Source organism: Mytilus trossulus, chromosome 14 (assembly GCF_036588685.1).
Source record: "Mytilus trossulus isolate FHL-02 chromosome 14, PNRI_Mtr1.1.1.hap1, whole genome shotgun sequence".
Taxonomy (NCBI): Eukaryota; Metazoa; Mollusca; class Bivalvia; order Mytilida; family Mytilidae; genus Mytilus; species Mytilus trossulus.
This window is the reverse complement of record NC_086386.1, coordinates 50,885,544-50,912,803: the sequence shown is the minus strand read 5'-3', so window position 1 is coordinate 50,912,803 and position 27,260 is coordinate 50,885,544. Positions and strand designations below refer to the sequence as shown.

The 27,260-nt window shown below is 34.5% G+C and overlaps 1 protein-coding gene across 1 annotated transcript; it reads right to left on the bottom strand.

The window, feature by feature from the left end:
- Nucleotides 1–317: 317 nt before the first annotated feature.
- LOC134696652 (myosin-9-like) lies at nucleotides 318–26,013 on the bottom strand. Its single transcript, XM_063558562.1, has 13 exons — nucleotides 25,390–26,013; nucleotides 23,837–23,986; nucleotides 21,625–22,257; nucleotides 20,072–20,221; nucleotides 10,427–10,513; nucleotides 9,955–10,086; nucleotides 9,640–9,744; nucleotides 8,089–8,181; nucleotides 4,290–4,361; nucleotides 3,709–3,904; nucleotides 2,121–2,207; nucleotides 1,352–1,444; nucleotides 318–781 (listed from the first exon to the last, which is right to left on the bottom strand). The coding sequence occupies exons 1-13, from the start codon at nucleotides 25,995–25,997 to the stop codon at nucleotides 506–508; spliced, it is 2,682 nt and encodes an 893-aa protein (XP_063414632.1). The 5' UTR covers nucleotides 25,998–26,013; the 3' UTR covers nucleotides 318–505.
- Nucleotides 26,014–27,260: the final 1,247 nt, after the last annotated feature.

Here is a 27,260-nt window from a genome sequence, read left to right as displayed (position 1 = left end):
TGCACTGTTTGATATGATTGCTGACACATACAAAAGAGTGGGTTGGAGGGGTCCTGATCCCGAAATCCCAGGCTAAAAAAACATGAAATCCTGAGGTCCCGAATTTAACAAAATTTAAACCCTGACATCACAAAAATCGAAAAAAGGAATTCCCAGATCCTGAAATCCCCCGCTTAAAAACACCTGATTCTGATGTCCGAAAAAAGGTCCTGCCCACCCTCATAAAAGCTAATTTTGAAACACACCAGTAATTTCAAACTTAAATCTTTGAATTTTCATATCTAATTATCAAATTATTTTTTTTCCTTTCCCTTTTTTTCTTACTATTTTATCAATCATGTATAATTTGTATAATCAGTAATTGTCATATGTCTAACATTATTTTGATGGATGGCAACCCTCATCATTTATAACTTCTGCTTCATTCAATTTTTGTTCCCCTCAATCATATTATCATTCATTATTATACAATCTTAAAAACTTCAAAATATTAATGCATCATACGTTATTTTCCCTGTGCCACACCTTTAGCCAACATTGGTCCAGTTTTGTGTAGATATAAAACAGGCCACACTAAATAATCAATTTTGCTGCCACTTTTTGTAAACACAATATAGTCATTTTTGTTTAAGTTTTCTCCTGAATTCACATCAAAATTTAAAAATAGAGGTGGATCTGATATCTGCATCATCCAACAAAGTTCAGAACATTTTTTGATATATTTTACAATGAAATTCTCCCTGGATAAAGTTTGTTGTGTAACACTCTTCGCATGACATATCTGTAAATAGAAAATATTGTTTATATTTCGTTTTGTGATAATATTATTAAGAATTTTGTGCTGATTTTGACATAAATCATCCCTTAGTCCTTACACTGATACTGTAAAGTAAGTAGTTCAAACATAGCAATCAAAATAGTATTTCAAAGGTTATCAAGAAACATGTGCTGTGCACTTGTTAATCATATAATTTATTTTTTTTAAATGTAAAACAATAAATAAAATTTAAACACAAGTGAACCAGTTGTGTTGTTTTGAGATTTTGTAAGGTCTCAATGTGACTTTGAAATGAAGAACAGCAATACAAGTGTTATTCCTTTGCTTGTTTGTATTGGTTTTTTGTATGCGATACAGATGAAAACTGACAATCCTATGTAATAAAAATCAGATTTAGCATAGGTCTGCATGAGCCGGTTTTGACATATATCCTTAGTGTTACCAAACTAGTTTACCATACATGAACTTCCTAGATAACATGGCCACCTAGGACCTAGGTATTTCTTATAAAAGTAAGATTGTACATATGCAAAAACTAAAAATGTCTGCTAAAAAAATAATCATATAATTCACCTGTCCAACAACTGCTAAACTCTCTGCTGCTATTTTCTTCTGAAACTCCTTCACAAAGATAAGACACCTGTCTGATAAAACTACTTTATGTCCCTGAAAGTGAAAAGATATAATTGGATAGTCAATCTCCTTGTGAACTACACCTTAGATACTATGGATTTATTAATATTTGTTGGATACCAATATTCGTTGATTTCCACATATATAAATGTTCAACAAATAACAGATTTTCTGAAGGAATGTATGCAGACTTTGCCAAAAACACGAAATCAAATAAATTTCCACATTTTGTGTTGTTGTAAAGGACGCTCAACCTCCATATTAATAAAAACTTAATCAATCGTAATACTTAGTACCTCTAGAATAGTGTAATTGATTTTTACAGGTAAATTGTTTTGTAAAAAAAACAGAAATTGCCACAATCAGGGATTTTATGGACCAATTTCTACTGGTCCGCAGGACCACCAGGTGACAAAATATACTGGTCCTACTTAAATTCTACTGGTCCCGGACCACCAGACCAGTGCTAATTTCGACGCCTGGACTCACAACTCTAATTTAGCATTAAATTAGAAAGATATCATAGGGAACATGTGTAATAAGTTCTAAGTTGATTTGACTTCCAACTTCATCAAAAACTACCTTGACCAAAAAATATAACCAAAAACTTTAACCTGAAGCGGAACAAAAGGGAAGAATGGATGAACAAAAAGGATGGACGAACAGATGCACAGACAAAAAAACTTAAGATGAAAAATATTATACTAACACCATGATCTTCCATGAATCCAATAGATCTGTTTATCAAGGTTTCTCTCTGTTCTTTGGCTAATCTTTGACACCAAGCATAACAACTCTGTTAAAAAAAAAAATCATAAAAAATACAGTAAAATACATGTAAGATGTCATGCATATCCTTCATTTGTTACTCTACAGGTATAAATTGTATTTTCCTTTACTTTGCTTTCACACTTCCTTTATAAAAGGACTTTGGGTAGTGATAAAATTCCATGAAATAGTGGGACAAAAATTAATTGGATTAGCCAGAGACTCATTCTAATTCATTCTTCACTTTCATGCATTTATTCAAAATTTGGAAATAAACATCAACTGTTGTTCAAATAACAATGTTGGTTTTTATGACCTGAAAAATTACTACCAGAATAAATTTGGTAGAATTTAATATGTAAAATATTAAGGTGGAACCCCACACCTTCACTAAAATTAATTTGGCTTGTTTAATTTTCATAAAATTTCAACAAAGTACTTACTTTGACCCATTGACAAAATATAAAAATGTCAAAAAAATTGAAAAAACAATTTTATCAAAAAAATTACACTGGTAAATTATATAGCAGTTTGACAAACACTAATTTTCATCATTGAGAAGCTTGATTTAATGGAGTTATCTCCTTGTAGTGTTAGGTAACACTTTAAGATACACAATTTATGATGAGATCAATATTTCTAGAGGTAAACATGTCTTGACTCTTCATGTTTTGAAAGTCAAAATCATTTGTTTAGGTACCAGTCTTGTATTACAACTCCAGTTTCCGGTGCATGTCAAAACATGGAGGGAAACAAAATAGTGCATTTTTTTCTGAATTTTTTTCTGAACTCATTTTTTTCTGTTTGATTATAGGTTTATGCTGAATTGAAACATATATATAGACTTAAAAAAATCTTGCAAATTTCTGGGGATATCAATCCAGGAAATTGGAAGGATATCATGTTTTCTGGAAGTGGTGCGGCCTGGTAAAAATAGCAAACAAAAGTAGAAAAAAATGTTTTGACTTCAGGATTACGTAACTTTTTATTCTTCGTGGCAACACCCCCATTTTTTTCGATTAAATCACAATTTCACATTAGTACATACATGATATGAACATGAAATATTTTATCTATGTAGCATTTTTTATTTTTTTGTTTTCAAAGATCAGCTGTTTTTTTATGTAAGCCTGCAACCTTTAGTAGAAATTATGTGAGTACTGTTTTCTGAAATGAATAGAGTTATCTTTCTTTGTATGGATTACTTTTATTTTTTGTATTACAGTGTCATTATATATTCCTACACAATAACTGTATCCCTTTAAAAATCCTGGTCACATACATAGGTTTTACAGAGGCTAAACATTTATGACCAATAGACATATGGATTTCTACCAATTGATATATTGCCTCTGCTTTGTTTTTTACCACATTGTCAGATATATTAGAAATTCCCCAAAAGTTGTTTGTAAACCTTTATTTAGGAAGAATTTTAATTTGAACAAAAGTAATTAAAATGATAATGCTTAAGAGGCAAGGATTTTGTGCAGTTTTGTGTGCTAAAAATATTCAAAAAGTTTACAAAGTACCTTTAACCAATCAAGCATGACCTTGACAGAAGCTGCCTCATTCATGTCATCTTCAATAACTTTCATAGCATCTGTGTATTCATCTGTGTACAAAGATGAAAACTTTTCGGCTAATGAAGTTGGACGGTTCATATCACTTAAGTCTGCAATGTTTGGAGTGTTATCTCTTAGTTTATTCCCAGCAGCTTCACTCAGTCTGAAGTTAAATACACATATAAACAATTGAGATTTTTTAGTATCGAATTTTTTTTTTAATACAACTTGTATCTTTTCTATTTAAATTAATTATATGTCATAAATAAATAAAACAAAACAAAACTAGTTGTTCTGTGTAATCTGCAAACATTAATCATATGCAATGTACATGTTCTTGATTTTCTTTTAATCTTAACAGATTTATAGTTTTTCCTGACGTGTTGATTTTTTTTAAATTAATCAAAATGTGATTTGACAAAAATAGTTCTATTTAACATTATCACATGTCTTAAGGCAACTTAGAACGTTTTTTGTCCTGTAACATTGAACTTTATAATCGGGGCCAGATATGGCCCTTACAGAACTTAGCTTACATTATAGTTTACCTTCTTTTTAATTCTGAGTTTTCAAAATCCAGCTTTTGCACTTGTCTTTTAAGGACCTCCAACTCCCGCAACCTTTTAAAATGAAAAAATAAACATTAATTTTTGAAGAATGCTTACAAGCAGATAGGGAATGAATGATTTCAACGTGCATATTAAAGTGTATACAGATATATATATGTTACAGGCATTTTCTAAATTTAGGCATTTTGTAAAATGACTGAATTTTTAGGCATTTTTCAAAATGCCTAAAGTTGACAGGCATTTTATAAAATGCCTAAAAAAACCTAGTCATTTTGTAAAATGCCTGAATTTTTTAATGAAAATTTTACAAATTGCCTGGTCTGTTTCAGGCAAATTGTGTAAATATGAAATACATGAAATAGATGATAACAAGAGGCTGTCACAAAGACAACAAACCGGATTTATTAGCATTTATTTGTGTCCTGGCAATATCACAAGAACCATTACTGATGATTGGTGAAAGTTAAAATTGTCAATATCAAATTTGACCTCTATTTTGTCATCAGTATCAACATATTAAAATTTGAAAAGCTTAGATTGAATGGTTTGTGAGTAAATGCAACAACGTGAATGGAAACACCATTTTACGATCTTTCAAGAACCATAACTCCTGAACGGTAAAAGTCAAAATCGTCATTATTGAACTTGACCTCTATTTTGTCATCAGTAACAACATATTAAAATTTAAAAAGCTTTGGTTGAATGGTTCATGAGAAAATGCACGGACACGATTTGAAACACCATTTTTCAATCTTTCAAGAACCATAACTCCTGAACGGTAAAAGTCAAAATCGTCATTATTGAACTTGACCTCCATTTTGTCACCAGTAACAACATATTAAAATTTGGGAAGTTTTGGTAGAACAGTTCATGCGTAAATGCACGGACACGACTGGAAACGCCATATTTCAATCTTTCAAGAACCATAATTATTCTTTAAAAATGTAACAACCGTTAATAAGAAAATCTAGGAGCCTGAATTGCTAAAAAAAAAAAGAGGACATAATCACATATGAAGATTGAGTTGACGACTTCTGTTACCACTAAGTTGCATCATAGGCCTATTGAATATGCATGAAATATGTGCCACTTAAAAAACAGAACTCAATGACAAAACAAGCTGTCAGGTTAGAAATCTATCTGACAGAGTTTTGACAGAGGTAGATATTGGAGCAAATGTATTTGTTGCAATTCCCCATGTGGATCGAGATAAGGGAAACCTGCACAACCTTATGGCTGTTGTTACTGGAAAGGAAGAGCATGGTTATAAACTTGGAATTAAAGATGGATTACTACGTGGACTTTACACCAGGAATCAGTTTGAACTATCTGACAGTAACTTTATTGCTATTCAATGTGTCAATTATGATAATGAAGTATCCTTCATTGAAGCTGTCAGTAAAGTTTCTTTGTGTGAAGGTCAGGTTTACACAAAATGTGCTGTAGTGCTCAGGCCCATAGCCAGGAATTTCCAAAGGGGGGTTCGTTTGACTCACAAACTCGACTTTAACAGTCACAATTCGAACAGAACATCGACTTTAACAGTGCTTATTTGTTTTCAAGGGGGGGGTTCGTCCAAACCCCCCGAACCTCCCTGGCTACAGTTATGATGCTAGTGGTAAGACTAGATGTAACATTAAACGTTATCTTTGCAAAAAGTCAGAAAAATGTGTAACAGTTGCTGTCATCCAATCATTACATATAGCAAAAATAATTGTCATCTTCAGTGTTAATGTAAATGATTTAATTACAATTATAAAACTGTAACTGTTTAGATTGCATGCTATATTTAATGATAGAGAAAAATAATCTGTGTTTGATATTTCCAGTCGTTAAAATTTGAGTACATTCCATTCAGTTTAAGTCTTTTAGGCATTTTGTTAAATCCCTTACAATTTTTTCAGGCATTTTCTAAAATGCCTGAAAAAAATAGTCAATTTGTAAAATGCCTAAATCATGCAGGCATTTTAGAAAATGCCTAAAAATTTCAGTCATTTTACAAAATGCCTAAATTTCGAAATTGCCTGTAACACATATAAACAAAAACAAGTCTGGTGCATGGACAAAATTAATTTCAGGAATTTCCAACAGAATTCTTAAATAGATCTTGAGGTCATTTCATGAATTTCTAACATATTATAAGGATCTTTAGGTCAGCGTTTGAAGTATATTAATCAAGAAACTTTGTAAATTGTGATCCAGCATCATGAGAAAAATACTTCGACATCTAAACAATAGTGTTTTGGCACAAAAAAGCTCAGTAGTCCTCAAAATATTTATTCTCTTACCTAAATTTCAAATGTAAAGGTTATTAAGACATTAATACAATAATATTTATATCTTTAAGACTTGTATTTAAATTAAGGGGCTGCTATGGCTTCTCATTGTTTCAGGTTCATGATTTAATTTATAACATTAGTACAAAATTGCAAGGAACTATTTGTAGATTATGATATCCAACACAATTTCATTTTTTTATCATGTTACTTATAGCCAAAGAAAACAAGGGCGAATGTAAACATTACATTATGACTCTTGTTCTGCATCTATCAGATCAGGATTCTTTTTCTTTTTTTTTCTCTCTTTCTCTCTCTCTCTCTCTCTCTCTCTCTCTCTCTCTCTCTCTCTCTCTCTCTCTCTCTCTCTCTCTCTCTCTCTCTCTCTCTCTCTCTCTCTCTCTCTCTCTCTCTCTCTCTCTCTCTCTCTCTCTCTCTCTCTCTCTCTTATTCTGTGTTTAACTAAGTGTGCCTTCAACATTTTATACTCATGTATATATATATTGAAAACAGTCAATACTTAATTAACAATAAGTTTTTAGCATTACTCTTATTAAAATGACATTTCATAACCAGTAGCCTTAAGGACAGTTTCACATTAATTACTATAACACTTAATTATAATCACTCATTTGATCTCATTCTTTGTAATATATTTTCATTTTACATTATTTTCCACACCTTCAATAAGAATTAAGGATTGAATTCTCTCCTCTTAAGGGGGCTCGCGGGTCTAAATGATTTTTTTTATTTAATATAGGATTTCGCTATATTTTTCTATAAATGAACTTTATCTTATCCTTAATAGGAAAATGAAATAAAAAATTGGGGTCACCGTTCATTTACGCTCACAATCTGTCTTTGAAAGAAGCATACATTTTTGTAAATGTCCTTTTTTACTGTTGAACTAATAGGAGAAATAGCGGTAATATCGAAATAAAAAAAGAACTAAATTACAGAAATCGCCTTAATTTTACAATTATTTAGTTTCTGTACAGCTTATTCGAAAACAACAATAAAAAATATAGGTCACCGATGAGTTAAAAAAAATATTTCAATTTTAATGCCAAAAAAAATGGCATTTTTGCACCAAAGGGAGATAATTTAGAGCTTTTTCAATGATATCGACTTTTTGAAAGTCACTTGGGGTCAACACGAATTATTTTTTTGGAATAATTTTTGTACCATATGATAAAGAAACAACTGTTTAAGGTAATTAATAAAATTTGTAATTAAAAATAAAAGTTTATTTTTTCTAAAAATCTTATACCCGCGAGCCTCTTTAACATGCTTAAAGTCAGTAATTTCAAAAATCAACAAATATTACAATTTTTGTATTGACATATAATTTGTCTCGACATCAAAAATGCTTAATTTAAAAAATCATATTTTGTAGTTAAAAAAATCCCAAGTCCTATATGAAATGATAAAATAAAAGTAGACGTCCAATTAATCTTGAGACAAATCACATATATTAAATGTATCTAAAGATATATTCTTACCTCTGATTTAAATCTGAATTTTCCTGCTTCAGACTTTCAATTATTTTATTAAGAACTTCTGAAGTTTCTTTTGAATCTGTGAGTTTCTGGAACCTTTTATGAGAATTAACAAAGATAAGAAGTTAATCTTTTCCTAAAAAAAATACCAATACTGCTCTTGCAATAATTAAAATTAACAAGAGTGCACACGCTGAAATGTCTCTCCTTCTTTACTTATCATTAATGTTATGTTGATAGTCCTAAATATAAAGCTTTATTACAACTGTCACATAAACCTAACATTAACCAAGAAAACTAAACATTGACCACTGAACCATGAAAATGAGATCAAGGTAAGATAAACCATGCCAAGCAGGCATGTACAGCAAACAATTCTACCATACAACAAATATAGTTGACCTATTGCTTAAAGTTTAAGAAAAACAGACATAAACACCAAAACTTAACAAAACTTAAAACTTAAAGCGCTTCGGACGTAAGAAATTAATAACGTGTTGTTTTCAATATTTTACACCACTGGGTCGATACCTCTGCTGGTGGACTATCAGTCCCCGAGGGTATCATCAGCTCAGTAGTCAGTATTTCGGTACTGACATGATTAAGCAAACTTTACTAAAATTGTCCGTTTATAAATTTATAAATTGTTAAGAAACTAAGGTTTCAACTCCCTCAGGCAAAGTTGGCTTTAGATAAATTTGGCTATTTATTTTAGGTATTTTTGACATACAGCTCTTCAACGGTTTCGGTACTTATACATCTTCGGATTTCAAATGTTTGGCTTTGAGCGTTCCTGATGAAGGTAAATCCAAAAAAGCGCTTCGGACGCAAGAAATTAATAACGTGTTGTTTTCAATATATTAACACTAAGCAATGAACTGTGAAAATGATTCAAGGTCAAATAAAACCTGCCCAACTGACATATAGATCATAAAATATGTCCATACATGAAATAAAGTTGACCTATTGCATATAGTATTAGAAAAAAAGACCAAAACGCAAAAACTTAACTTTGACCATTGAACCATGACAATGAGGTCAAGGTCAGATGACACATGCCTGAGCTAGACATGCTCACCTTACTATCATTCCATACACCAAATAAAGTAGACCTATTGCATACAGTATAAGAAAAACAGACCAAAAGAGAATTTAACATTACAAAATATCTTAACTATTTTTTAAAGTAGCCACTGAACCATGTAAATGAGGTCAAGAACATTGGACATGTGACAGACGGAAACTTCGTAACATGAGGCATCATAAACAAAGTATGAAGCATTCAGGTCTTCCACCTTCTAAAATATAAAGATTTGAGTAAGTGAGCTGACGCAACCACCCCCGCCAGATCACTATCCCTATGTCGAGCTTTCTGCTACAAAAGTCAAAGGCTCAACAAAAATTGTTTTATAGACTGTTGTGTTGTGTTTTTTTTTTTGCCATGGAATTGTCAGTTTGTTTTATGAAATTGAATATCCCTTTGGTATCTTCTTTCTCTTTTTTTTAAGCTTATTAGATTCATGGGAAATTTAAGTACAACAAGCATGTAATTACCTTGATTTCAAATTGTATAATTCTTCTTGTTTCTCTTGCAGAATAGTTTTCAATTCCTCACATTCTTTGCCTAAAGAAGCCTGTTCTTCATTGTTTAAGGCTAACCTAGAGGGAAATATATAAAAATAAAGATCAAAATACATGATGAACTAAAACAATTAAAATTATTTAATTAAATATTTGATACATGTTTAACATTTTTAAAAAAGTATTGTCTTGCTTTTGTACAACAATTGGACAGGCAGATATACTGACAAGTGACATACAATGGTACACAATAATATGCGTTTTCTACAATTGGCACTTAAAAATCACCTGAGTTTATTTTCCAAATCTTTCTTTTCCTTATATATCTCTCTGTTTTCTTGTTTCTGATCTTCAAGTGTTTCATTTTGTTCTCCCATCTGCCTCTCAGCTTCATGCAATTTTGAAGTGATATTTCTATACCTATGAAATTAAAATAAAATACATATCAATTGAATATGTAGGACAATCAATTTTACAGATAACATTAACTATGTAACAGTATTTATTTTTCAGAAAACTCAAACAGTCCATGATTAATATTAATACTTAAAGCTGATGCATGAACTGTTTCCCATCTCTGTTCAAACTTTGTCAACATGACACTGACTGATGTTCATGAGGATTACAAAACACATGGAACTCTGAAAGCATAAATTAAGGAGGAGTGTTTTACAGACTGATTCTTCATTTTTTTATCCATTTCAAAATTCCGTTTGTCATTACTATAACTCCAAATATGATAAACATTCAAATACATTACCCTTCTTCATGATCCTTAATTTCTTTCTTCAAATTAGATATATTCCTCACAGAATCTTCAAACTGTTCCAGTTTTGAGTTAAGGCTCCTACAGATAAAAATAAATTTCATTGAACTGTTCATTATAATTTGATGCAGTTAGCATGTACTTATAATTACAATTCATCGGGTCAGAGGTAGCAGGGAAAGTATCATAAGCACATTCAAGATGTCAGGATTTTTTTTTAACCGAGTACCGGTATATGTTTCACAGGGTCAAACAAATAGTACTTAGCACAGAACAAATTATGCGTAGCCTTCTCCAGTGAAAAATATACTTTTCTTTTTTCTCATAATAAAATTAAAGTATCTAAATAGCAATGTATCTGTATACTTCAACATCATCATATGCAGGTGGATTGACATTTTGAATTATTTTTTTAGTTTATTACATCATACAATGTTTGTTATTTCATTATTTTATTATTTTATTGACATCTACGGTTCGGAAATTTTTACACATATTTGTATTTCAATTATTCATTATAATAGGGGACATGATTGGCAAACATGATAGATTATATATTGCTATTATTAATTAGAATTTATGTTTACAAATAATGTTATAAAAATTAAAGTGCAAAATTTAATTTTTGCAAACTCTATCACGTCACATTTTATTACAATAATAAAATATCCCAACTGCAGCTTAATATATTGTGATGAATTTGCAAACATACCTGGTTCTTGCTTATTTTATAATCCAATTGTAAAGTCCAACAGAAAGAAATATCATTCATTCCCTTCATTTATTTACACATTGTTTTACTTTCGCTTTCGATCTGTTTACATTTTACTGGGTGATTAGTAATTGTTTTTGAGTCAGGAATTGACCTATAAAACCGGAATTCCCACGATCATGATCAGTTGTTACAAAGTATATAACCGTCACAATAGTGCTTTGCTATATCATACATGCTTAGGTGTTGTAAAACGTTTTAGTGATAAAGTCGCTTTTGGAATAGTCTATTGTGTGGACGAATCTACAATGTACTATATATACCAAGGTTTTCACAGTCCACGTTGTTCTGGGTTTGGAATTCAAGCTGAGCAGTTTGATTGTTAACAAGAGACAGAAGAAAGGTGAGATTAATCTATAGTTTTGAATAAGAATTATAAGCAGTGGTCCTGAATAAGGAGCCAAGTGATTAAATAAGTATAACTGCTGAAGAAGCAGTGGTTTCGGAGAGAAGCATTGGCGGTATACAAGGTTAAGCATTTCCAGTGGTCCTGAATAAGGAACCAAGTGATTAAATAAGTATAGCTGCTGAAGAAGCAGTGGCTTCGGAGAGAAGCATTGGCGGTATACAAGGTAAAGCATTTCCAGACGGGGAAGCATTGAGTCAGAGCAAAGAAGTGACTCAGACCAAACAGTCCAACACACGCACTGGCCCAAATAAAGTAGATATAAAGCAGTGGCTACAAGTAAAACACTGGCTCAGTATATTAATAATTCGTTGCTTTTAGAAAGCACTGGCTGAGCAAAAGAATATCAAGATATTAACTATCATCCTTGGCATTAATCGTCTATTACCCAAAGACTACTTAATTTTGAAGCCCAACATCAATATAAAGAAAATACGAATATTCAGTTGATAAAATAACGCTACCAATTCTTGAGCCTTGACTGTATCCTGAGAAACGACTCTGGTACGAAACCCAGAGTAACGCAGTTGCGTACCCCCGGTACGTGACATATTTTTTGTGGCAGCGGTGGGATACAGCAAGGCTCTGGATATATTTCAAATCAAATATTAAAAATGGACAAGCATAATGAGTTAGGTCAACAAATAAGTTTGTTAGAAGAAGAATAAAGCGATAGAATGCAGACTTTAATGAGCCAGGGACCAAGTGCAAATTTATATTCTACCCCAAAAATCCCATTTAAAGATTTAAGTGACTCTGGTATAGTTCAAACGCGTCACGGCGATTTCATGCAAAATACGCAGCTTGCCAGTGTCGGTACAGATCGGAATGTTCCAACACCCGAAGTGCCGCGTTTATATGGGCCATTTACCACTATAAAGACGGACGACAAAGGAGCGCGTCCAAAAGAACGGACAACGCAGAAGACACAGACCACAAAGGAAGAAGCAGGAACAGATGCAATGCCGATGCCAGATGTATCACCGATACTGATGGAAGAATTACGCCCAAACAAGCCAGGCCGCAACACTTATTCCGCTGACAAACCTAGCCACGGGAAGACACGGCGCGAAATTAAGCTTGCCAACTATGATGGAACGAGTGAATGGAGCGATTTTAAGTCACATTTTGATGCCTGTGCGGTGATCAAGAGAAGGGTCTGTACCTTGCAACAGCTTTAAGAGGACAATCACAGGGAGTGTTTAGTGATCTACCTACTGAGAAAATAATGGATTATTCTACCTTAATAAAAGCATTGCAAGAAAGATTTTCGCCTCCAAACCAGACTGAGTTGTACCGAGTGCAATTAAAAGAAAGAAGACAAAAAGCAAGTGAAAGTTTCCGGAGCTTGGTCAGGCCATAAGAAGATTGGTAAACAAGGCTTATCCCAACGCACCAAGCGAGGTTAGAGAAACTTTAGCAAGGGAACAATTTTTAGATTCTCTTGTGGATTCAGAGATGAGAATAAGGATAAAACAATCTAGGCCGGAAAACTTCAATCAAACAATATGTCTTGCCGTAGAATTAGAAGCTTTTTACAAGGCTGACAAGGGTCATTTGCGCGCCACATGCACAGAACCAAATGAGTCTTACGATAAAATGGAAAAAATGATGGAAGACTTTTCAACAAAAATTGAATTCCTCCAAAAGGACCTTGATAATTTTAAAAGCGATATGACAAGGAAAGACTCCGATACCAATATTTCTGGATGGAAAGACAAGATACAGTGCTACAATTGTGGAAGATTTGGACATTTTAGAAATGAATGTAGAGCTCCTAAGAAGCCTTACAATGGAAGCAATGGTAGGGGAAACGGAGCAGTGCGGCCTTTACACTATTACAGTCGGCACAGGCGGATGGAAAGAAGAAAAATTAACGTGGGAGCAGATGCTTCAAACATGGAAGCTGGAGCGTACATTGACGTCGCCGTTCATAACCAGCCTACCAAGTTATTAATAGACACTGGTGCCACGGTAACTTTAGTTTCGCACGCTTTGTTTTATAGAATACAGAACAAGGAACGACCGGAACTTGAACCAATAACCCAAGTCATTATTTCGGCAAATGGAACAGAGCTGAGCATAGCTGGTAAGGGAATGTTCTGTATAGAGATTGGACAAGACAAGTTTATAGTCGAAGCTTTGGTTGCCGACATATCTATCGACGGGATACTGGGTTTAGATTTTATGAAAAAGAATAATTGTAAAATAGATTTACAACAGGAAACCCTTCAATGCAAAAGTAACACATATCCTATGGCGTTTTCTGGTAAAATAGGCTGTTACAGAATTTCAGCCGCAGAGGATATAAGTATACCACCAGGAACAGAAGCTTTTGCACGTGGTAGGATTAATGACTATGATACGTTAACCAGTAAACTGCAGATAGGCATTATTGAGCCATGCGAGAAGTTTGTGAAAAGGGACAACGCTTTACTGGCAAAGACCTTGGTTGAAGCACGAGAACAGGTGCCAATTAGATTGCTAAATGTTGCAAATAATGTAACAACAATACGAGCCGGAACCATTGTTGGAGAAAAAAGTCCAGTAGAAGATGTAATCACCATGACTGGAAACACCAGAGAAGAACACAAAAATCCAAACTAGACAACGAACTGCAGAAGCTGGTCAATGAAGCAAGTTCCCATTTGACTGAGAAGCAGAGACATCAAGTTACTAACTGTTTGCAGCAATACAAATCGCTTTTTGCGCTGTTCGATAACGATCTCGGATGTACTAGTATTATACGCCATCGCATCAACACCGGAACAAATTATCCTGTCAAACAACCACCTCGGCGGACACCGGTAGCCATGCGCGATGAAATTGACAAACATATTGACGATATGTTAGAATGAGGCATGATCGAGCCGTCTGAAGGGCCATGGTCATCAGGGATTGTACTTGTTAAAAAGAAGGACGGGTCGACTCGCTTCTGTGTCGACTATCGTCGACTCAATGACCTTACGGTAAAAGACGCGTATCCGTTACCTCGAATAGACGATTCATTGGAGCAGCTCGCTGGCAACAAGTGGTTCTCAACTTTAGACTTTTGCTCAGGTTATTGGCAGGTAGAGGTAGAAGAGAGTGACCGCACTAAAACTGCGTTCGCGACACGGCGTGGACTTTTCCAATTTCGTAAAATGCCGTTGGGCTCGCCTGTGCTCCGGCAACATTTGAGCGGTTTATGGAAAGAGTTATGGCTGGTCTACAGTGGAACATTTGCTTGGTGCATTTGGATGACATAATGATAGTCGGCAGAAATTTTGAAGAGATGTTAACTAATTTGCGACAAGTTTTTGATAGATTGATTGACGCCGGGTTAAGGTTAAAACCCAAAAAGTGTTCGTTGTTCGCAAAATCAGTGTCCTTCCTTGGACATGTAATAAGTGAGGATGGTGTCGCAACGGATCCACAAAAGGTGGAGGTTATTAAGCAATGGTCAGAACCGAAAGATGTAAGCGAGTTGCGGTCTTTTCCCGGCATGTGCGGATATTATAGGAGATACATAGAAAAATTTTCAGGCATTGCAAAATGTTTGCACAAATTAACAGAAAAGGTTCGCGAATATTTGTGGACAGAGGAGTGTCAAGATGCGTTCAGATATTGAAATCCAAGCTCCTCGAGGCGCCAATACTGTCACATCCAGATTTTTCGAGACCTTTTATACTTGATACAGACGCAAGTCAGTCTGCAATTGGAGCAGTCCTGTCCCAGGAAATAGACGGAAAAGAAACGGTTATTGCTTATGGTAGCCGTACACTTTCGAAGACCGAGCGTAAATATTGCGTAACTCGAAAAAAGTTATTCGCCGTAGTTCATTTTGTTAAGCATTTTAGGCATTTTCTGTATGGAAGAACGATTGTTGTCAGAACTGACCATAGCTCTCTGCAGTGGTTAATGAATTTTAAGAACGCAGAAGGACAGCTTGCGAGATGGCTGGAAGTCCTTAGTTCGTATAACATGAAAATTAAGCACCGACCTGGAAATAAACACAGAAATGATGATGCACTTAGCAGAATGCCATGTAAACAATGTGGCTTCGAACAAGACTGGGAGAAGAAACTAGTACGTGTTAATGTTGTTACACAAGCACCACCTATAGAGGTGAACGAATCAGCTATCTGTACAAATGATGGTAGTGATGAAAATAAGACGCTGTTGGTGCTACAACAAGAGGATGATAACATATCATTGATAAAGAGTTGGGTATTAAATGGCAAGAAACCGCTTTTCAAAGAAATTGGGGAATGTAATTATGCAGTTAAGAGTTTATGGTCGCAATACGAAACATTGAAAGTTGATAACGGTTTATTGTGCAAGGAGCAAAGCACGGGAGGCAAACTACGCGTCATCGTACCCATGAAAGAAAGGCGCGTCGTTTTACAGCAATGCCATGACAATAAGACATCGGGACATCTTGGGATAAGAAAAACATTAGGAAGATTAAAAGACAGGTTTTGTTGGCCTGTAATGCGTCGTGATGTGGTGGCCCCTTCATAACAGGATGTGAGACTTGTGTAAGAAGGAAAGGCCCACAAAAACGAAAGAGAGCGCCAATGCAGATTCAAAGGTCAGGCTTCCCTATGGAAAGGATAGCCGTCGACATTTTGGGCAAGTTGCCAAAAACCGCCAACAACAATAAATATATACTGGTGATAGCTGATTACTATAATACAAAATCGACAGAAAGATTTCCCATGGAGAACATGGAAGCATCGACGGTTGCAAATATCATAGTAACAGAAATTATTTGCAGATTCGGGGTACCTACACTTATTCATTCAGATCAAGGAAGGCAGTTTGAGAGTGAGCTTTTCTCTGAAATGTGTAACCTCCTACAAATCAGCAAAACCCGTACAACACCATATCACCCACAATCCGATGGTATGGTTGAGAGGTTCAACAGTACTCTAGTAAAAATGTTAAGTGCGTACGTGGACGAGCATCACACAAACTGGGATCAGCTTCTACCTTATGTGATGATGGCTTACAGAACAGCTGTACACGAAACAACCGACAGCACTCCATGATGATGGGAGGAGAAGTAGCTACTCCTGTAGATATTATGTACGAGCTTCCAAGGGAAGTGAAGTCTATTCCGAATAATAAATAGGTATGGGAGTTACAGGAAAGAATGGAAGACGCCCACCAGTTTTTACAGAATCATGTTAACAGAGAAATGCTTCGACAGAAGCAATATCATGACAAACATTTAAGTTGGAATAAATTTAATAAAAATGATAAAGTGTTTGTTTTCTTTCCTGTACGTAAGCTTGGCCAAACCCCTAAGTTGACAAGTTATTGGCGGGGTCCCTTTAAAGTGCTAAAACAATACTCGGATGTAACATACCTAGTAAATTGTGGCAGAAAGGGCCGACCACACGTGATTCATATTGATCGCATGAGACAATGGATCAACGTTTGTTAGGTGAACCATTACTAGGTGAGCGTTTACAAGGGCTCGAGCCGTCAAATCAGGTATCTGAAATGAACGACCAAGCCCAAGTTGTTGACGGAAGTGCCCCAATTGAATTTGATTTTGAGGATAGATATGAGACCATTGAACAAGACGAACACATTAGTTTACCAAGATTAAGACGGGAAAAGAAGCCTCCCACTTGGTTAAATGATTATGTTCAAGATTAAAGTACTTATTAAAAGAAAATAGAAATAAAAATACAAAAAAAATATGAATGAATGAAACGTGTATAGAAAGTATAACTGTACATAACACTTAATTTTGTATATACATGTATATATTTAAAATGATGTCTCTTATATTACAGACACAACACAAAGAAGACACCACGGGAAAGATGGAGGTGCCCTGTTTGCCAAGTACGGTTCCAAACAGAGAAGGAGTTGGAGGATCATGTTATAGCATGTGCAAAGAGAAGGTCTTCAGAAGAAGAGTACTCGTGTGATCTGTGTCCTTACGCAATAACCAGGAAGAGTGACTTCACAAGGCACCACAGGAGGAGACATGCAGCATCCTTGTCAGCCATAGATGATACCGATAGTGAATGGGAGAAACAAAACCCAGGCACACTATCGGATGTCCTTGGAGAGCCTACAAACAAGAAAGGCACAAAAAGTACATCAGTGATGGTTACAGGATCACTTATCAAAGGCAAGGTAGTTAGGAAAAGCACGTCTCCTCTACCGGTGGCTACTTCGTCAAAGAAGAGACTATTAGATACCCTAAACAGTTCGTTAGGACCACAGCCAATAGCCAAGAGATTTGCATTGCCGAGGTTGCCAACCACAACCGCAACTGTAGTGGTACCTCCTGTTACAAACTCGTTTCTGATACCGAGAATGATGGATACTGATTCCGATGACAGTTCTGTATCAAACCCATCACCACCGTTGTTCTCGTCATCACCTATGGACTTAAGAACTGTTACGACAACTACGACTGGAACAATCCCATGCCTTGTGCCAGCACAGGTTGTCAGGCTAGTAGTTACCCCTGGATTGATGCTGGTTGAAAGAAGAGTGGTTAGAAGATATAAGGAAAACGGAAAAGATGTGGAGGAAACTGAAATCTGGAAAAGATGAAGTGACATTTGATAAATTAGGCATATAAATACCATAGCCAGGAAGGCTTGACTGAATTATTCAGTGATCAGTCCGACGCGATACGTTTTCTGATTGCTCTATCGTGTGATTTATTTACAAGTGAGTGTTCGCGAAGAACAGACAATACAGATATTTAGTTACTTGTTAAAGGAAAAAGATTTCTAAGAAATTATGAAAACTTTTGTGTTTTATTGTTTATATATAATGCCTTGTTTCTTTGAATATATAACAATAATGTCCATCGGTTGGGGACGTTAAATCCGAGGTCCCGTGTTCAGGGAGTACCACGCTTTGTGCCCGTAAAAGATCCCTCTCAAGAAGCTCTTTGAGTGGTCCGTCAGTGGCCGGTTGTTAGGCAAAATTATTTCATACCATGTTTTGGCTTTGTGATGTTTTCGGTGGTTTTCAAATGTACTATTTGGCTTGTTGGTTTTCATGGTCGAAATTACTTGTTCAAAAATCTGTCAGCATGCATATTTGAAATACAGATGGAAAATGATTTTTAGGGTTCTAAGGATAAAGTTAACTTCTAAAGTTGATGCCCATGTTAAGTAATAGTAAACAGTTGAGTGGGAATCTTGTCATGTCGGGTAGATTATACATTTACGAGTTGTTCTAGTGGTTCGTTACTGAATAAGTAACAGTTGTTTTAGTGATTAGTTACTGAAGAAGTAACAGTTGTTTAATGATATTTAGAATTGTGGTTTTTGGATGACATGGCTCTCGGCAATACCCGGATAGAGTTTGGGACTGACAAATTTCCACTTGATGTAGAAGTGCTCAATTGATTTTGGTAAATGCCGGAACGCATTTCTTGTGTGATGAATGTGATGAATTTGCAAACATACCTGGTTCTTGCTTATTTTATAATCCAATTGTAAAGTCCAACAGAAAGAAATATCATGCATTCCCTTCATTTATTTACACATTGTTTTACTTTCGCTTTCGATTTGTTTACATTTTACTGGGTGATTAGTAATTGTTTTTGGGTCAGAAATCGACCTATAAAACCGGAATTCCCACGATCATGATCAGTTGTTACAAAGTATATAACCGTCACAATAGTGCTTTGCTATATCAAACATGCTTGGGTGTTGTAAAACGCTTTAGGGATAAAGTCGCTTTTAGAATAGTCTATTGTGTGGACGAGTCTACAATGTACTATATATACCAAGGTTTTCACAGTCCACGTTGTTCTGGGTTTGGAATTCAAGCTGAGCAGTTGGATTGTTAACAAAAGACAGAAGAAAGGTGAGATTAATCTATAGTTCTGAATAAGAATTATAAGCAGTGGTCCTGAATAAGGAGCCATGATTAAATAAGTATAGCTGCTGAAGAAGCAGTGGCTGCGGAGAGAAGCATTGGCGGTATACAAGGTTAAGCATTTCCAGTGGTCCTGAATAAGGAACCAAGTGATTAAATAAGTATAGCTGCTGAAGAAACAGTGGCTTCGGAGAGAAGCATTGGCGGTATACAAGGTAAAGCATTTCCAGACGGGGAAGCATTGAATCAGAGCAAAGAAGTGACTCAGACAAAACAGTCCAACACACGCACTGGTCCAAATAAAGTAGATATAAAGCAGTGGCTATAATTAAAACACTGGCTCAGTATATTAATAATTCGTTGCTTTTAGAAAGCACTGGCTAGGCAAAAGAATATCAAGATATTAACTATCATCCTTGGCATTTATCGTCTATTACCCAAAGACTACTTAATTTTGAAGCCCAGCATCAATATAAAGAAAATACGAATATTCAGTTGATAAAATAACGCTACCAATTCTTGAGCCTTGACTGTATCCAAAGAAACGATTCTGGTACGAAACCCAGAGTAACGCAGTTGCGTAACCCCGGTACGTGACAGTATTTATACTTACTGTAACTCATTTTGCAGTTCAATATTTTCTTTCTGAAGTTCATTTCGCTCATCTTCAAGTGCTTTCTTTTGATATTTGCATGTTTCAAGATCATTCTTATTCTGCAGCATTTCATAAGCACTATACTGATTTGCTTTTTCTCCTGTTAATCTATTAAATGATTTTAAAAAGTAAAGTATGTGTGACATTGTGTGTACTAAAATGAAATTCCATTGATGAAATAGTATATTTACAAACTCCTGTAATTGACCCTGTAAATAGAGATCTTTTTTAAGTTGTCTCACATAGGCATGTTAGGTGGGACATAATTTTCAATGTAATTTATAGAGAGCTACTGTAAAGAGCAACTTAATCTGTGGGTAATGTGTGTTACCTTTTATTTTTTTATTTTGAATTAAAAACTTGTAAAGACTCAGATATATCACTTTCAACATATCATGCTTTGCGTGGACAAAAGCCATTATTATACTTCATTATGTTTTTTCTGTATAAAAAATAATGAAATAGTTGTGCTATTTCATTCCACAGACTATTTGCCAGTTAATAGTTTCAAAGACTGTTACCCCGGTTAATAGTTTCATAATCATCTTTCCCGTACTTTTTCGTGCTTATTTTTCATTGGACAATAATGATGTCATTGACTATTTTGCTTGGCAACGTCAAACTCTTATATTGATTGTGCTGTTCAGTATAATAAAACACCTAATGACTGGTTATGCGAGTAATAGCAAGTTTGTTATCCCTTTGCATATTAACTATTGTGCTCGGCTTTGCCTCGAGCAATGGTTGGTACCTCAGGGACAACAAACTTGCTATTACCCTCACACACAGTAAATAGGTGTGTAATACTGTCCTGTATAGAACCACATTATGATTGACATGCAAAGGGAAGTAATATGTTAAAAGATATCAATTGGCAAATGGACTATTTCACCTAAAATTTAATAAAACATATAAATTGATGTTTTCAACTCAATTTCAACCCCTGATTTGAGCAACAATGGATTATTTCTAACATAATTTACACATATTATATTCGTTCTCCTTTTCTCTTTCTTTTGTTAGAAAATTTTCCATTTATAACGAGAAATGAGAGAGAAAATGACGTCACCTAAATTCAAATTTGAACTGTGTTCAGTTGTAATAAGCATTGTATATACGTTTCAGAACATTTGGTTTCAGAAAATAAAGTAAGAGTCTCAGAGTGGAAACCAATATCAGGACATACCTATGGGTATAGAGACATACCAATGGACAAGCAAATGCCGATCCAGGGGAAGGGCCCTTTTCCCCCCTTTCGTGGAAAAATTTGGTTGATTATATAGGGAATCACTGAAGCATGACTGGAGCGGGCCCCCCTTATGAAAAGTTCTAGACCCGCCACTGACAAGGCTGGGCTTCAAGTATTTAAATTTGTGGTCACCACAAATTTCACGAGAATTGTATTTTATTAATAATTATGAATGGACATTTAGAAGGTTAAAATTTTGTCTTTCTCATGTTACTTTCATAAAACTATAATTCTGGTAAAAGTGATCAAATATTTAAAGTACCTTGATTTTAAATTTTCTAAGGATTTCAAAGTATAAATCTCATGTTCCAAATGCTGTATTATGTCATTGTCATCTTTCAACCTTGATTTTAAACTTTCAATCTCATGCTCCGATTGCCTCATTTTTTCATTGTCCTCTTTACACCTTGATTTTAAAGTTTCATTCTCACGTTTCATTCGCTGTACTTGGTCATTATCATCCCTGCAACTTGATTTCAAAGTATAAATTTCATGTTCGAATCGCTGTATTTTGTCATTGTCATCTTTCAACCTTGATTTCAAAATTTCAATCTCGTGCTCCGATTGCCTCATTTTTTCATTATCATCCCTACACTTTGATTTTAAAGTTTCAATATCCTTTTCAAATATCTTTAGTTTTTGTAAATCTTTTTCCTCCTTATTCTTAAACAAAGCAACTAACTCTAACTTTTCCCTCTCTTTGGTCTGAAGGTCTTCTCTAGCAAGATTCTTTTCTGTATTTAGGTTTTGATATAAAGATTCTTTCTTCTCCTTCAGTACCCTTTGAAGTTCTGTTCTTGCATCATTTCTTTCTTTCCTCAGTCGATCATTATCCTCTTTCAATTTGGTGGAAATATTATCAGAGCTCATTCTATCTGATGTCTCTTTTTGGTACCTATAAAGTAAGATGAAATACCTATTAGTACAGGTTTATAAGAATTACAAATAAATAGAAAAGGATTTTGGGATAAATATCAAGAGCAACAGAAAATACATTAACCACAATAGAATTCTAGAGGTTTTTATACAATATTTAAGGAAGTTCGCCTGACATGTTTTGGAATTCTCGTCAGATTTTCGGAATCCTCAGGTTTTATCAATTTGAATGTCTAAAAAAATGCCCATTGGCCCCATTGTCTTTTTATAAATCTGTTAGATGTATTAATCTTATAGAATCTCAGTTATTCTTTAATAGCTTTTGAGAACAGAAACTTGTTAATGATAAAGCTATATAAAACCAAGAGAGAACATTTGCCTGCCAAAATTTCAATGGCTAATATCTCGAAAATAAGCACATTGACCTATATTTTATTTTTGCTCTTTTAGTTCCTTTACTAAGAGTTTGGGACTGACAAATTTCCACTTGATGTAGAAGTGCTCAATTGATTTTGGTAAATGCCAGGACGCATTTCTTGTGTGATGAATGTGATGAATTTGCAAACATACCTGGTTCTTGCTTATTTTATAATCCAATTGTAAAGTCCAACAGAAAGAAATATCATTCATTCCCTTCATTTATTTACACATTGTTTTACTTTCGCTTTCGATTTGTTTACATTTTACTGGGTGATTAGTAATTGTTTTTGGGTCAGAAATCGACCTATAAAACCGGAATTCCCACGATCATGATCAGTTGTTACAAAGTATATAACCGTCACAATAGTGCTTTGCTATATCAAACATGCTTAGGTGTTGTAAAACGCTTTAGGGATAAAGTCGCTTTTAGAATAGTCTATTGTGTGGACGAGTCTACAATGTACTATATATACCAAGGTTTTCACAGTCCACGTTGTTCTGGGTTTGGAATTCAAGCTGAGCAGTTGGATTGTTAACAAGAGACAGAAGAAAGGTGAGATTAATCTATAGTTCTGAATAAGAATTATAAGCAGTGGTCCTGAATAAGGAGCCATGATTAAATAAGTATAGCTGCTGAAGAAGCAGTGGCTGCGGAGAGAAGCATTGGCGGTATACAAGGTTAAGCATTTCCAGTGGTCCTGAATAAGGAACCAAGTGATTAAATAAGTATAGCTGCTGAAGAAACAGTGGCTTCGGAGAGAAGCATTGGCGGTATACAAGGTAAAGCATTTCCAGACGGGGAAGCATTGAATCAGAGCAAAGAAGTGACTCAGACAAAACAGTCCAACACACGCACTGGTCCAAATAAAGTAGATATAAAGCAGTGGCTATAATTAAAACACTGGCTCAGTATATTAATAATTCGTTGCTTTTAGAAAGCACTGGCTAGGCAAAAGAATATCAAGATATTAACTATCATCCTTGGCATTTATCGTCTATTACCCAAAGACTACTTAATTTTGAAGCCCAGCATCAATATAAAGAAAATACGAATATTCAGTTGATAAAATAACGCTACCAATTCTTGAGCCTTGACTGTATCCAAAGAAACGATTCTGGTACGAAACCCAGAGTAACGCAGTTGCGTAACCCCGGTACGTGACAGTATTTATACTTACTGTAACTCATTTTGCAGTTCAATATTTTCTTTCTGAAGTTCATTTCGCTCATCTTCAAGTGCTTTCTTTTGATATTTGCATGTTTCAAGATCATTCTTATTCTGCAGCATTTCATAAGCACTATACTGATTTGCTTTTTCTCCTGTTAATCTATTAAATAATTTTAAAAAGTAAAGTATGTGTGACATTGTGTGTACTAAAATGAAATTCCATTGATGAAATAGTATATTTACAAACTCCTGTAATTGACCCTGTAAATAGAGATCTTTTTTAAGTTGTCTCACATAGGCATGTTAGGTGGGACATAATTTTCAATGTAATTTATAGAGAGCTACTGTAAAGAGCAACTTAATCTGTGGGTAATGTGTGTTACCTTTTATTTTTTTATTTTGAATTAAAAACTTGTAAAGACTCAGATATATCACTTTCAACATATCATGCTTTGCGTGGACAAAAGCCATTATTATACTTCATTATGTTTTTTCTGTATAAAAAATAATGAAATAGTTGTGCTATTTCATTCCACAGACTATTTGCCAGTTAATAGTTTCAAAGACTGTTACCCCGGTTAATAGTTTCATAATCATCTTTCCCGTACTTTTTCGTGCTTATTTTTCATTGGACAATAATGATGTCATTGACTATTTTGCTTGGCAACGTCAAACTCTTATATTGATTGTGCTGTTCAGTATAATAAAACACCTAATGACTGGTTATGCGAGTAATAGCAAGTTTGTTATCCCTTTGCATATTAACTATTGTGCTCGGCTTTGCCTCGAGCAATGGTTGGTACCTCAGGGACAACAAACTTGCTATTACCCTCACACACAGTAAATAGGTGTGTAATACTGTCCTGTATAGAACCACATTATGATTGACATGCAAAGGGAAGTAATATGTTAAAAGATATCAATTGGCAAATGGACTATTTCACCTAAAATTTAATTAAACATATAAATTGATGTTTTCAACTCAATTTCAACCCCTGATTTGAGCAACAATGGATTATTTCTAACATAATTTACACATATTATATTCGTTCTCCTTTTCTCTTTCTTTTGTTAGAAAATTTTCCATTTATAACGAGAAATGAGAGAGAAAATGACGTCACCTAAATTCAAATTTGAACTGTGTTCAGTTGTAATAAGCATTGTATATACGTTTCAGAACATTTGGTTTCAGAAAATAAAGTAAGAGTCTCAGAGTGGAAACCAATATCAGGACATACCTATGGGTATAGAGACATACCAATGGACAAGCAAATGCCGATCCAGGGGAAGGGCCCTTTTCCCCCCTTTCGTGGAAAAATTTGGTTGATTATATAGGGAATCACTGAAGCATGACTGGAGCGGGCCCCCCTTATGAAAAGTTCTAGACCCGCCACTGACAAGGCTGGGCTTCAAGTATTTAAATTTGTGGTCACCACAAATTTCACGAGAATTGTATTTTATTAATAATTATGAATGGACATTTAGAAGGTTAAAATTTTGTCTTTCTCATGTTACTTTCATAAAACTATAATTCTGGTAAAAGTGATCAAATATTTAAAGTACCTTGATTTTAAATTTTCTAAGGATTTCAAAGTATAAATCTCATGTTCCAAATGCTGTATTATGTCATTGTCATCTTTCAACCTTGATTTTAAACTTTCAATCTCATGCTCCGATTGCCTCATTTTTTCATTGTCCTCTTTACACCTTGATTTTAAAGTTTCATTCTCACGTTTCATTCGCTGTACTTGGTCATTATCATCCCTGCAACTTGATTTCAAAGTATAAATTTCATGTTCGAATCGCTGTATTTTGTCATTGTCATCTTTCAACCTTGATTTCAAAATTTCAATCTCGTGCTCCGATTGCCTCATTTTTTCATTATCATCCCTACACTTTGATTTTAAAGTTTCAATATCCTTTTCAAATATCTTTAGTTTTTGTAAATCTTTTTCCTCCTTATTCTTAAACAAAGCAACTAACTCTAACTTTTCCCTCTCTTTGGTCTGAAGGTCTTCTCTAGCAAGATTCTTTTCTGTATTTAGGTTTTGATATAAAGATTCTTTCTTCTCCTTCAGTACCCTTTGAAGTTCTGTTCTTGCATCATTTCTTTCTTTCCTCAGTCGATCATTATCCTCTTTCAATTTGGTGGAAATATTATCAGAGCTCATTCTATCTGATGTCTCTTTTTGGTACCTATAATGTAAGATGAAATACCTATTAGTACAGGTTTATAAGAATTACAAATAAATAGAAAAGGATTTTGGGATAAATATCAAGAGCAACAGAAAATACATTAACCACAATAGAATTCTAGAGGTTTTTATACAATATTTAAGGAAGTTCGCCTGACATGTTTTGGAATTCTCGTCAGATTTTCGGAATCCTCAGGTTTTATCAATTTGAATGTCTAAAAAAATGCCCATTGGCCCCATTGTCTTTTTATAAATCTGTTAGATGTATTAATCTTATAGAATCTCAGTTATTCTTTAATAGCTTTTGAGAACAGAAACTTGTTAATGATAAAGCTATATAAAACCAAGAGAGAACATTTGCCTGCCAAAATTTCAATGGCTAATATCTCGAAAATAAGCACATTGACCTATATTTTATTTTTGCTCTTTTAGTTCCTTTACTAAGAGTTTGGGACTGACAAATTTCCACTTGATGTAGAAGTGCTCAATTGATTTTGGTTAAAGCCGGGACGCATTTCTTGTGTGATGAATGTGATGAATTTGCAAACATACCTGGTTCTTGCTTATTTTATAATCCAATTGTAAAGTCCAACAGAAAGAAATATCATTCATTCCCTTCATTTATTTACACATTGTTTTACTTTCGCTTTCGATTTGTTTACATTTTACTGGGTGATTAGTAATTGTTTTTGGGTCAGAAATCGACCTATAAAACCGGAATTCCCACGATCATGATCAGTTGTTACAAAGTATATAACCGTCACAATAGTGCTTTGCTATATCAAACATGCTTAGGTGTTGTAAAACGCTTAAGGGATAAAGTCGCTTTTAGAATAGTCTATTGTGTGGACGAGTCTACAATGTACTATATATACCAAGGTTTTCACAGTCCACGTTGTTCTGGGTTTGGAATTCAAGCTGAGCAGTTGGATTGTTAACAAGAGACAGAAGAAAGGTGAGATTAATCTATAGTTCTGAATAAGAATTATAAGCAGTGGTCCTGAATAAGGAGCCATGATTAAATAAGTATAGCTGCTGAAGAAGCAGTGGCTGCGGAGAGAAGCATTGGCGGTATACAAGGTTAAGCATTTCCAGTGGTCCTGAATAAGGAACCAAGTGATTAAATAAGTATAGCTGCTGAAGAAACAGTGGCTTCGGAGAGAAGCATTGGCGGTATACAAGGTAAAGCATTTCCAGACGGGGAAGCATTGAATCAGAGCAAAGAAGTGACTCAGACAA

What these genes read in the sequence shown, in the direction of transcription:
- LOC134696652 (XM_063558562.1), bottom strand. Translation starts at nt 25,997, where the DNA reads ATGAGCTCTGATAATATTTCCACCAAATTGAAAGAGGATAATGATCGA. An exon ending in GAACTGCAAAATGAGTTACA is followed by an intron (nt 22,258 to 23,836) that starts GTAAGTATAAAT and finishes CTTACTTTATAG; the next exon opens with GTACCAAAAAGAGACATCAG. An exon ending in AATTCAGATTTAAATCAGAG is followed by an intron (nt 4,362 to 8,088) that starts GTAAGAATATAT and finishes TCATTTTAAAAG; the next exon opens with GTTGCGGGAGTTGGAGGTCC.